This window comes from Rattus norvegicus, chromosome 4, assembly GCF_021556685.1.
Source record: "Rattus norvegicus strain SHRSP/BbbUtx chromosome 4, alternate assembly SHRSP_T2T, whole genome shotgun sequence".
In the NCBI taxonomy this organism is placed as follows: Eukaryota; Metazoa; Chordata; class Mammalia; order Rodentia; family Muridae; genus Rattus; species Rattus norvegicus.
Genome location: NC_141537.1, coordinates 78,468,872 through 78,478,714, shown reverse-complemented (window position 1 = coordinate 78,478,714; position 9,843 = coordinate 78,468,872). Strand labels below are relative to the sequence as shown.

General features: G+C 49.6%; 1 protein-coding gene across 1 annotated transcript; it reads right to left on the bottom strand.

Moving 5' to 3' along the window:
* Positions 1–5,142: 5,142 nt before the first annotated feature.
* Positions 5,143–8,303, bottom strand: Atp6v0e2 (ATPase, H+ transporting V0 subunit e2). Its single transcript, NM_001002253.1, has 4 exons — positions 8,128–8,303; positions 6,716–6,763; positions 6,043–6,170; positions 5,143–5,652 (listed from the first exon to the last, which is right to left on the bottom strand). Exons 1-3 carry the CDS (start codon positions 8,229–8,231, stop codon positions 6,077–6,079), a joined length of 246 nt encoding a protein of 81 aa, NP_001002253.1. The 5' UTR covers positions 8,232–8,303; the 3' UTR covers positions 5,143–5,652; positions 6,043–6,076.
* Between the last annotated feature and the right edge of the window lie 1,540 nt (positions 8,304–9,843).

Here is a 9,843-nt window from a genome sequence, read left to right as displayed (position 1 = left end):
TGTAAGGAAATAACAATTGAGCTACTCCATCCCCTTCTTCAATGTGAATCTCCTTTTTCACATTTGCCATGATTTTTATTTCTTCCTTGCTATCCCCATCTACTACACCTAGAAGCACAATAATTCCTTGAGAAGTGAATCCACTTCTTCCCAAGATTATTCCCACAGTCCCTGAAGGTAAGGGACCATACACACCAGTGGTTAACTTATAACATTCAACTTTGCAGGGTAATGTAAGAGGAGTATCTGTGACCAGATCCAAAATTGAACTTCCTTCTATAGCATGTGTAAGATCAGAAATACCTCATTTTCTTGCCTGCTTGGGACCTCCTGAATGACCAAAGGAAACAGCTTGTATTATTTGCTGCAGGGCCTTGAGTTGACAGGCCCCTTGGATTCTCTTAGATTGGCAGTCCTTTGCATGATGTTTGCCCTTTCCACAATGACTGCAATAGCCTGGAAGCCTTTGTAGCCATAGTAACATGAACCTGCATGTTCTCCTCTAAGATTACCATATTCCCTAGAATCAATATATTTCTTATTTTGAACTGTGAATCTGTTAGCCTTACAATTTCTTTGGAAATGACCAAGTTGACCACAATTAAAACATCGAGCATTTCTATTTCTGATATTCCTAGCCACAATTTGCCCTGTGATATTTTCATTATACGCCTGGGACCCAATACCAGTTGTTTCTCTTATCTATGGAGGCTCCGTGTGCTTTCAGTGGTCTGATTGCTCTTAAGTCAGGGTTTTCATCCTCAAAGGTCAATATTTCTATCAATGACTGGTTTCAGGGTTCTGATATGGTCCTATTTACAGCTGAACTCAACCTCTAAGAATTCTGTTAAAGCTTCTCCAAAATCCTTATTTTAGTAAATGAGGTCGATTTTTCCCCAGGATCCTCAACCAAATCCCAAGCTCTTAAAGTGGGAACATGACATTGTTCAATTACACCATCCTCAGATCTGATTTATTCTTGTAAGTCCACATAACACTCTTCACCAAGCAGCTGGTCTTTAGTAACATTTATCCCCCTTGCTAAATTATATTGTGCTAGTTTTGTGGCTTCACGTCTCCATGATAACCATTGTAATTGTTGAGCAGCTTCTAGAATAGCTGATACCAATCCCTTCCAATCTTGAGGGATCGCCCTATGCTGTGTAGACCAGCTATTTAGCATTGCTTTGACAAAGAAAGAATGTAGGCCAACAATAGATTCTTTAAGATGCTTTAAACAGAGCATTTCTACTGGTTGCTAGGTCAATTCATTATAGGGAGGATGCCATCATTAGCGGGCATATGCTGCACAAAGACTAGGAAGGCTGAAGGTGCCTGTGTAGGCCCAAGCAAATCCTCTGGTGGTTCACTTGGTTGCACATTAACTCTTTGTACCCTGTGGCACCTCGTGTTCTTCCCAGCTCCTTGTCTCAACTGAGGTGCTTTGGGTACCTGGTAGTGGTAGAGAAAGTGTGTGGAGCAGGGCAGAGTGGTACTTTACCTTCCAGCCAATTTTCTTTCTCATTTTCATTGTGTGGTACATTCCCAGGCTCATCCCAAGCCTGAATGTTATTTTCCCCCTTGATCTTTTTGCTTTGCAAGCATTTTGACTTCTAGTCACAAACTCTCTCCATGTATAGCCACTCTGAAATCTTTTCTAACAGAAGAGAACTAAGTGAACTTTCTGAGTTTTCAGCTTTCCCTCCAAACTTTTTCAGAAGAGTAGATGTGAGCACTACAAAGCAAAACCAGAAAATCCCCTCTGGGAACACAGTAGGAGAGCACCCAGCAGCAGTAGCTGCCATTTTTGCCAATTTCCTTAAGAAACGTTGCTAACCCCTCATAATCTGCGGGTTCTTCTACCACTTTAGAAGCAGTTACCCATTATGCCTAAGCCATGTTGGGCACCACCTGTAGACACAAATACTTACAACCTACTTTTGATAAGGGCTCAGCCTCTCCTCTAGCCCACCACCCAGCAGAGGTAATGGAAGAGAGAAGCTATCAGGATGTGGGGAGGTGGACCTGATCAGCGATAGTTCTTTAGGGCGAGCTCGATCTTGGGCAGCAGTTCAGTCCCGTAGCAAACATGACTTAGCAGCTGCAGACCAGTCATCTTGGCACTCAGACACTAGGCACGAACCATCAGCTACAGCCCAGTCCTTTCAGCAAGAAGACACCAGGCAGCTGTAGTTCAATCCACCAGGCTCACCAATCAGCCTGAGGCGAGGCCGCAGAAGCAACAAGCTGCCACAGGAACCTCACAAGCAGTTCTTGGGCGAGTTTATCTCAATGTCAGAGTTATCACAAGTTCAGCTCAATAACTCCATGTATAGGCAAGCCAATACATGTGCCTTTGGTGAAGAACAGAGAGGCAAAGCAAACCAAAGCTCAGAGCCCGTCTCCCACTGTCTGTGGGGTCATATTCACACTCCTTCATCAAGTGTCCTTTCACGTGTCTGCTCTATCCAAACACCCTTTCACCCGTGTCTGCTTCAGGGAGTCTTTCATGAGTTTGCTTTAGCAAGACATCCTTTCACCTGTGTGCCCCAGCAAAATGTCATTTGGCATAACTGACTTTCCAAAGAACTACAAGTTTCCACTTCACAGGGTTTAAGTAGTCCAGACTGGCCATGCAGTCATTATCCTTATGACTCTGTCTCCTGAGTGCTGGGATTATAGGTGTGTACTGCCACACTTAACTCGCCCTCTGTAATCCTGACCTTTCTTTTTCCTAATTTGATTTGATCCCCTGATCACACCTCTCCTGACTCCCTTCTCTCTCTCTCTCTCTCTCTCTCTCTCTCTCTCTCTCTCTCTCTCTCTCTCTGAAATGTTCTCTCCCTACCTTAAAGATGTGATTGGAGTTCAGTCTTCTCTAAAGAGGTTGCTAAATTAAATCTATGTAGTAGCTTTAATGACCAGTCTTCTCCCTATATTTTTAGTGCCTGTGTGCATGTGGGGGAGGGTACATGCACGCATGTGCACCCTTGTGTGTGTGTGTGTGTGTGTGTGTGTGTGTGTGTGTGTGTGTGTGATAGTGGGCATGTGAGGATCAGAGGACAACTTGCAAAACATGGTTCTTCCATTGCATAGGTTCTGGAGATCAGACTTCACAGCAAGTGACTTATTCACCAAGCCATTTATTTCACAGGGCAACTTTTGTGTAGTTTTGATGAAGCCCCTGCTATTCCCGCATATTCCTACCTTGAGTGCGAAGGGAACGGCCCTGAGAGAACATAAATCTTGGCAAAGGTGTAGGGGACCTAATCTTACCAGAGGGCGAGTAAGCATGTATGTACTCTCAGTCCTTCTCCTGGCCCTGCTGTGTTAGTCTATGACTAATACGGGCCTGAATTACCCTTAGTGTGTAGCTAGCCATGTAGTTTAAATAGATTTTCTGCTTGAGATCTTATAGCTTTCTCCAAGCTCACACATAGCTAGAGGCCAGAGGGACTCCTAAACAGCTTGTCCTGTGCCTAGCACCTATGTTCTCCATCCCAGCAAAACCGAGTGCCTGGGTCAAAGCCTTCATCTCTCTCCACAGCTCTCCAACCTCTCTGTGAAGGGCTTGAAAGTGCTGCACACGGTGTGAACCATTAGGAGCAGTGTCTTTGTTTCTGTGGCTGTCTCCTAACATGGCTGGGCGTTCTGTCTCTGTAGCTCTCAATGGAAACAATGGATGCACAGCAGAAAGGGAACTAGGCAGGAGAAAGCCTCAGAAAATGAGCTGCTGCCAGGCCCGAGCAGACCAAAGGCTACACAGGGAGTATTTCCTCAGTCTCCACCCTCCCAGAACAGAGGCTGGTGCCAGGGAGCTCAGCGACATTCGGTCACAGACACATACATCTGGTAGCACCCAAAGGACTTCGGTCAAGCCAGTACCAAGAAGTTCCAAGTCCAGAACAACTGGAAGGAGAAAGCAGCTATTTGGAGAGAAGCCACCTCTGCCCCCACCCCAGCCAATGAGGATCTCAGGCACTCCAGACCGGAAGCCCTAACAACTGGCATGCAGCAGGCTGGGCCGGGCTGGCTTCCAGTAGGAAGAGCTAAAGAAATGGTCCCCTACACCCAGGATCAGCAAAGGTCAGGGAGCAAAGGTCAGCGGCTGAAGTGCCACTTGAATGAACCTTGGTCTTCCTCCTACTGGGCAGGTATAGACCATGTGCAGGACAGCCAGTAAAGCCAGACTCTCCTCCAGATCTCAAGAAAGTGTGAGGGTCCTCTGTACCAAGTCCCAGAAGAGCAGCCCCTTTTCCTGTCCCTTGAGCCACCAGTAAACTAAAAACATCTGAGCAGAGGGGACAGACAAACCAAAACCATGTGGCAGCTGGCAAACTGAGCAGAGGCCAGAGCTTGGCTGCAAAATCAATCTTGCATCACCATGATTTATTAGACAGGAATCAGCTTTTCAACACATCATGCTCACCATGCCCCACCCCACAGAAAGGCTTCAGGAGTCAGGGGAGGAAGGGATGGGTTGCCCACACAGGTCCCAACCGAAGATCTGAGCAACCAGCACACCTAATGCCCAGGAATCTGAGCTTGAGTGTATTCTGCCACTCCCCAAACGATCCCTACAGGGGGAGGAAGACCAAACAAATAGTCGATAGATAATCAAGGCTGGCTTTCCTTCCCCTGGGAACTCAGACAGCCTCGGACTAGACAACATGGATTGTGCCTTAGGTAGCCCTGGCGACTCAGGCAAGAATGGCCTACTCGCCCTCTCTGGAGTCCCCTGGGATGATCCCCCATGGTTTACATTTTCTGTCTCACTGAGCCTGGCACAGAGCCATATGAGCTTAGGGACAGAGGGTCTCAGAAGCCAGGGAGGCATAGTGCTAGTAGCACCCCATAAACATCACCTTTGTCTGTCCCCCAACCTCAACTCCAGATCTCTTCAAGGGTATTGGGACCCAATGAAGAGTGGCAAAAATGGTTGTACCCCACTGTACAAGTACTAGGGAGTGAGTGAGCTCATCTGCAGAGGGAGAGGAAACTGACTAGAACATTTCAAAGACGCACCATCTCCCTCCCATGCTAAGTGACTTCCCTGCTACTGAGGGCTAAACACGGAGGCTTCAATCCTGACTGTGCCAGGGTTTTGGTGTGACTGCTTCTTTAGGTCAACAGCATCTCTGGAATTTCACATCTAGAAGTGCAAGAAACTAAATGGGTAATCCACTTCAGGGCTGGAGGAGGCCTGTGACCCTGACCCAATATTTCAACACAGTGGAGGCAAGAGTTGAAAAGCTTGGAGTGTTCTGGGCCACATGTCCCTTCTCCACAAAGACTTGAGTCCTTTCTGGGACCAGGCTGAGTCCTGCCTTCTGCTCCCTGGATGAAAACAGATCCCAGCAGGTCCAGCTTCTCAGCCAGGATCTGCTTGGAAGAGAGAGAAGTGCCAAGTGTGGGGATTTGAGCTCAGGTTAGCCCCCACTGTGTCCTGACTAAGCACAGGGTTTTCCCAAAATGGAGGCCCCCTAATGGCTGGGAACACAGGGGAAACTGAAACCAGGTTGGCTCTGGGGGGTATGGATCCCACAGCACGCTGGCACGGAGAGCACAGAACGTCATACTGATGGGTGGGGCCAGTGGGAATGCAGGGTCTCCAGGGACATCAAGGCTGGGTCATCTTTCACAGCAGGGCATCTGAAAAGTACACAGCATTAAGAGTTACCACCGAGACATCCCTTCACCACCCCCACCCCATCTCCTCCCTCCCCGTTCCTTAGAAAACTCCCTCAGCCTACTCCTGTCCCTACCTGTCACCTCCCTCTGTCCATTTTAGCCTCTTACTTACATGATGGGTCTTACACATACCTTACCCCCTCCCACCTGTGGTCTGGCAGTCCTACAGCTGAGCTGTGTGTGGGGGACTCAGGAAGCTGACCGAGGACAGGAGCTACAGGCCCAGTCTCCATCCCTCCTAGGAGCTACCATTTCCTTTCACTCCCCTTGCTAAATAAACTAATTCCTGATCTCCTCCCTCCCACCACACACCCCTCATTTTACCCTCAAGTCAGTCCTTCCCTTCAGTACCTGGGGCCAGAAGCCAGCCGGTCACTCCCAGTGGTCACTCCCACAGGAAGCGCACGTACCAGATGGTCTCATTCTTCAGCTGTGGCCCAAATAGGGGGTTCAGCTGGGCCAAGATGGCGATGAGCCAGCTGCCAGGGATAGCAGAGTGAGGGGTACTGGACGCAGAAGGGACCCATCATACACAACATACCAAGGGAGGACTTGGCTACTCCATCTTTCAAAGAGCATGGCAGGGTCTGTCCTGGTCGGCACAGGGACTTGGTTTAGGATTCGTGGATTTTGATTTTTGATTTTGAGTTTATTTGATCTTCTCTAAATATATAATGTCCCTGAACTGGGGCTGGATTCAGGGTGAGGGTGTCTGTCCTTGGGCGGTAAGAAGCCACTCCAGCTCTGTCGTGCACTCTGCTGCCCCCTAGTGGTTACATTGGCTCTCATACTGCACTTGCTAGCAGTACCATGCACTGATTTCTGTGTGACTGAGTCTAGAGTGGAGCATGAAAGCCGTGTTTGAACAACCAATCTGGAGGATTCTGGTGCTCAGTCAGGAGTAGATACTACTGAGCTGGTCCACACCTCATGTATCTCACAGCTCAGCTCTGGGCACCACAAAACTGCAACTGTCAACTGAGAGGCAGAATCAGACCCAGTTCCTGAGGAAGGCAATACTCACAAGAGGTAACAGCAGACAGCAGTAGCTACCAGCATGGTGATGATCACCCTGGAACAGCAAAAAAGGAAAAGCAGCCTTGGACCACAGGGCCATAGAAACAGTTTCCTGTGTCGGCCCTCCTGGCGCTACCTGGGGACCATGCTGAGGTTCACTCTGAGTAAGAATCACAAGGTCATCTACATCCCAACTACACTGCAAATCTCTCCCTTCTCCATCAGCTAACACCTCTCCATTTGCATGCTGGAGAAGGCTTTGTCCACACTCCATTTGTGACAGCCCACCAGAAGATAGCCTCAAAATTCATCCGGCAACATCAAAGAAGGCAACAGACCACAGTACTGTTAAGAGGCTGGGTTGTTATAGAAAATGCAGGGGCTTTGGACCCACTCAGGAGATCAAAGACAGAGGCCTACAATACAGCTGAAGAGACAAGAAGGAGCTCACTAAGACTTTCAGGGGAGATGGTATGGGCGTGATTACCAAGTAAAGTCTGGAGTCCAGTTTAAATCCGTGTGTGTGTGTGTGTGTGTGTGTGTGTGTGTGTGTGTGTGTGTGTGTGCGCGCGTGCGCGCGCGCGCTGCTGCCCAAAGGCCAGAACGGGCCTCAGATCTCCTGGAGCCATAGTTAAAACTGTTGTGAGTCCCTCCATGTGGGCACCAGATTCTGGTCCTCTAGAAGCAGAACCAGAACGTGCTTTGTCCAGCGATCTCTCCAGCCGCCTTCCGATTTGTACGAATAAAGGCAATGCCCATCTGTCTATGCCTCCAGTGTAGGCTAAATCTAATCCATGGCAGAGCCTAAGCACTTCAAGGTGGTGCTGAACAGATTAGTGGTCAAAGGCCTTTAACATCACAAGGCTGTGCAGTGGTCAGTGCCGAGACAATGGACAAAGGCATGTGAGAGCTTCATGTCTTGAGAGACTAACAGAAGGACTGGTAAACGGTGCAGAAATCTGCTAGGAGCCTTCAAAAAATGAAGGCAGCTAAAATCCTCCAGTATACACAACATGCCCAGGACATTGCTTAGGGCAATCCTCACACCAGTCTTACAAAGCAGGTGTTGCCATCTCCCTTATTTTCCTCAGTGAAAAAACTGAGGCCTGGCATTTGCCCAATGTCACACAAGAATGGCAAGATTAGTGCCCATATGCAGCCTTTACCGACTGCACGGGTGTGGGTGACCTTTAACCATCTGCTTGCCCTGACTTTTGAATCTATCCGTTCACCCAGTCCTAGCCTGTTTTCTGGCTGCCCCAGCCCAGGTGCAGAGATCTGGAAGAAGTCATGTAGGGGCGTTTCTGTGAGGGCATGAATTGCAGTGTAGCAAGCAGGGGTGCCCAGGGTGAATGGGCGAACCCAGCTAGGGGACAGGGAAGCGTCTGCAGGGAATCGAGGCCTGTTCGCCTTTCTTACCCACGGTTGGGTCCTTTGGGCACGAACCAGGGCCCAGCGATGCCGATGAGGCCCCAGAATGTGGTGAAGATGATGACAGGAAGGGCAAAGGAATGGGCTGTCATGGCTGGGTGCACGATGCTCAGACGGGGTACCGGATCGAACGGAGGACTCTCTAAGCAGGTGCACGTCCGGGCAGAGGGCGGTGAGCATGCGCAACGGGATCCCAGTCGGGGAGGTCCTGGATCAAGAGAATCAGCTGCGCTCGCGCATCTCTGAACCCCGTCCGCTGGGAACGCAGCCTATTCACCAGCTGTCACTCAGAAACAAGGGCGGGACTTCCGGGAACCCTTTCCCTTGATTGGCTGAGTAGGGTTTACTCCGTCGCAGGTGGTTCCAGGATTGGGTTTGCGGCTTTTCTTGGTCACTTGCAGTGCTTGGACAGCACAAGTGCCTGGGGCCAGCGTTGGGGGAGACCCTAGCCAGAGCGGAGGTCTGCGTGGGCACCACAGGGGCTTCGACCAGCGGACTTCGTGAAGCTGAGAGGTCACAAACTTGGCCTGAGCTAAAGCCTCCCCTCAGCGAAGTGAACCTTGCACCCCCTAGCAGTCCTGTGCAGAACTCATTGCTACACTGAACGTTGGGGATGCCCAGCCTCTGGATCGGGCCACTGATAGACTATTCTTCCTCTTTGGTAGGGGTTCAGGCGATCTGCGTAAAACACAGCAAGACTTGGGACACTTGAGGCCAGCCACTCCTGAAGGGCCACAGTCTAGGTGAGAGCTGGATGGGGAAACCAAGTCAGCACAGCAGTCATTCTTGAAAGGAGTTGTGCAGCAGCTGGGGACAGATCTTCACAGAGAACCGTCTCCAAGCCCCTATACACCCAGCCTACCTGTGCAAACTTACACGCCACATTTCTGGTTATCTGTATAAAGAAGACACATAAAGGCTTATCTTACATCAAGTCCAGATTGGAAAGACATCGTGGAAGGCCTCTCAGGAAAATTCCACCACAGGGTGACCCAGACAAATAGTTAGATCAGTTTAGAATCCCAGCCCATAGACTCTGCTACCCACGTTAGGCTGTGCCTTCCACCTCAGTGAACCCAGCAGAGGCATGCACAGAGGCTTCCTAGGTGAGTCTGAATCAAGTTAACAGTTGTGTTACACTCTGTAGGCAGCGTCATCCCACTGCTCTTACCAGAGCTGCAGGACTTCAGTGTTCTTCACCCCACGTGAGGTCACTTCTGTGAGTCAGGATGAGCCGTCTTGGCTCCTACTGCCCAAAGAGGTTTTGCTGGGACTACAGGAGGAAGACGCTGAAGGAAAGTTACTGCTTTGCTACCTCGCCTTCTCACAGAGCTAGATAGCCACATAGGAGAAGAGTCTAGATACACGTAGAGGCAACTGACATCCACTAATGATTTGGTGGGTTGAAAATCCCAAGGCCAAACTTGATCCTGGGTTCTTTAGGTCACTGGAAGAGCTGGCCAGCCTGAGCTCATGTGATAAGAACTTCAAGAGCTACACAGAGCTACACAGACGTGGCCACAGTGGCACATCCTAGGAGAGGGGATTTTCTCTGAATCTATGTGCAGAGGCCTTCCATCTAATCCAAGGGGACCTCTGAAAGCACCGGAAGACCCTACTGATTAGGGCGCGTACATACCAGAACACAGGCAGTATCTTCTCTCCAGCCAACCCTATGGAGCCTGAATGTGGATCAGGACCACG

What these genes read in the sequence shown, in the direction of transcription:
- Atp6v0e2 (NM_001002253.1), bottom strand. Translation starts at nt 8,231, where the DNA reads ATGACAGCCCATTCCTTTGCCCTTCCTGTCATCATCTTCACCACATTC. An exon ending in CCCAAAGGACCCAACCGTGG is followed by an intron (nt 6,764 to 8,127) that starts GTAAGAAAGGCG and finishes TTGCTGTTCCAG; the next exon opens with GGTGATCATCACCATGCTGG. An exon ending in GCTGTCTGCTGTTACCTCTT is followed by an intron (nt 6,171 to 6,715) that starts GTGAGTATTGCC and finishes TATCCCTGGCAG; the next exon opens with CTGGCTCATCGCCATCTTGG.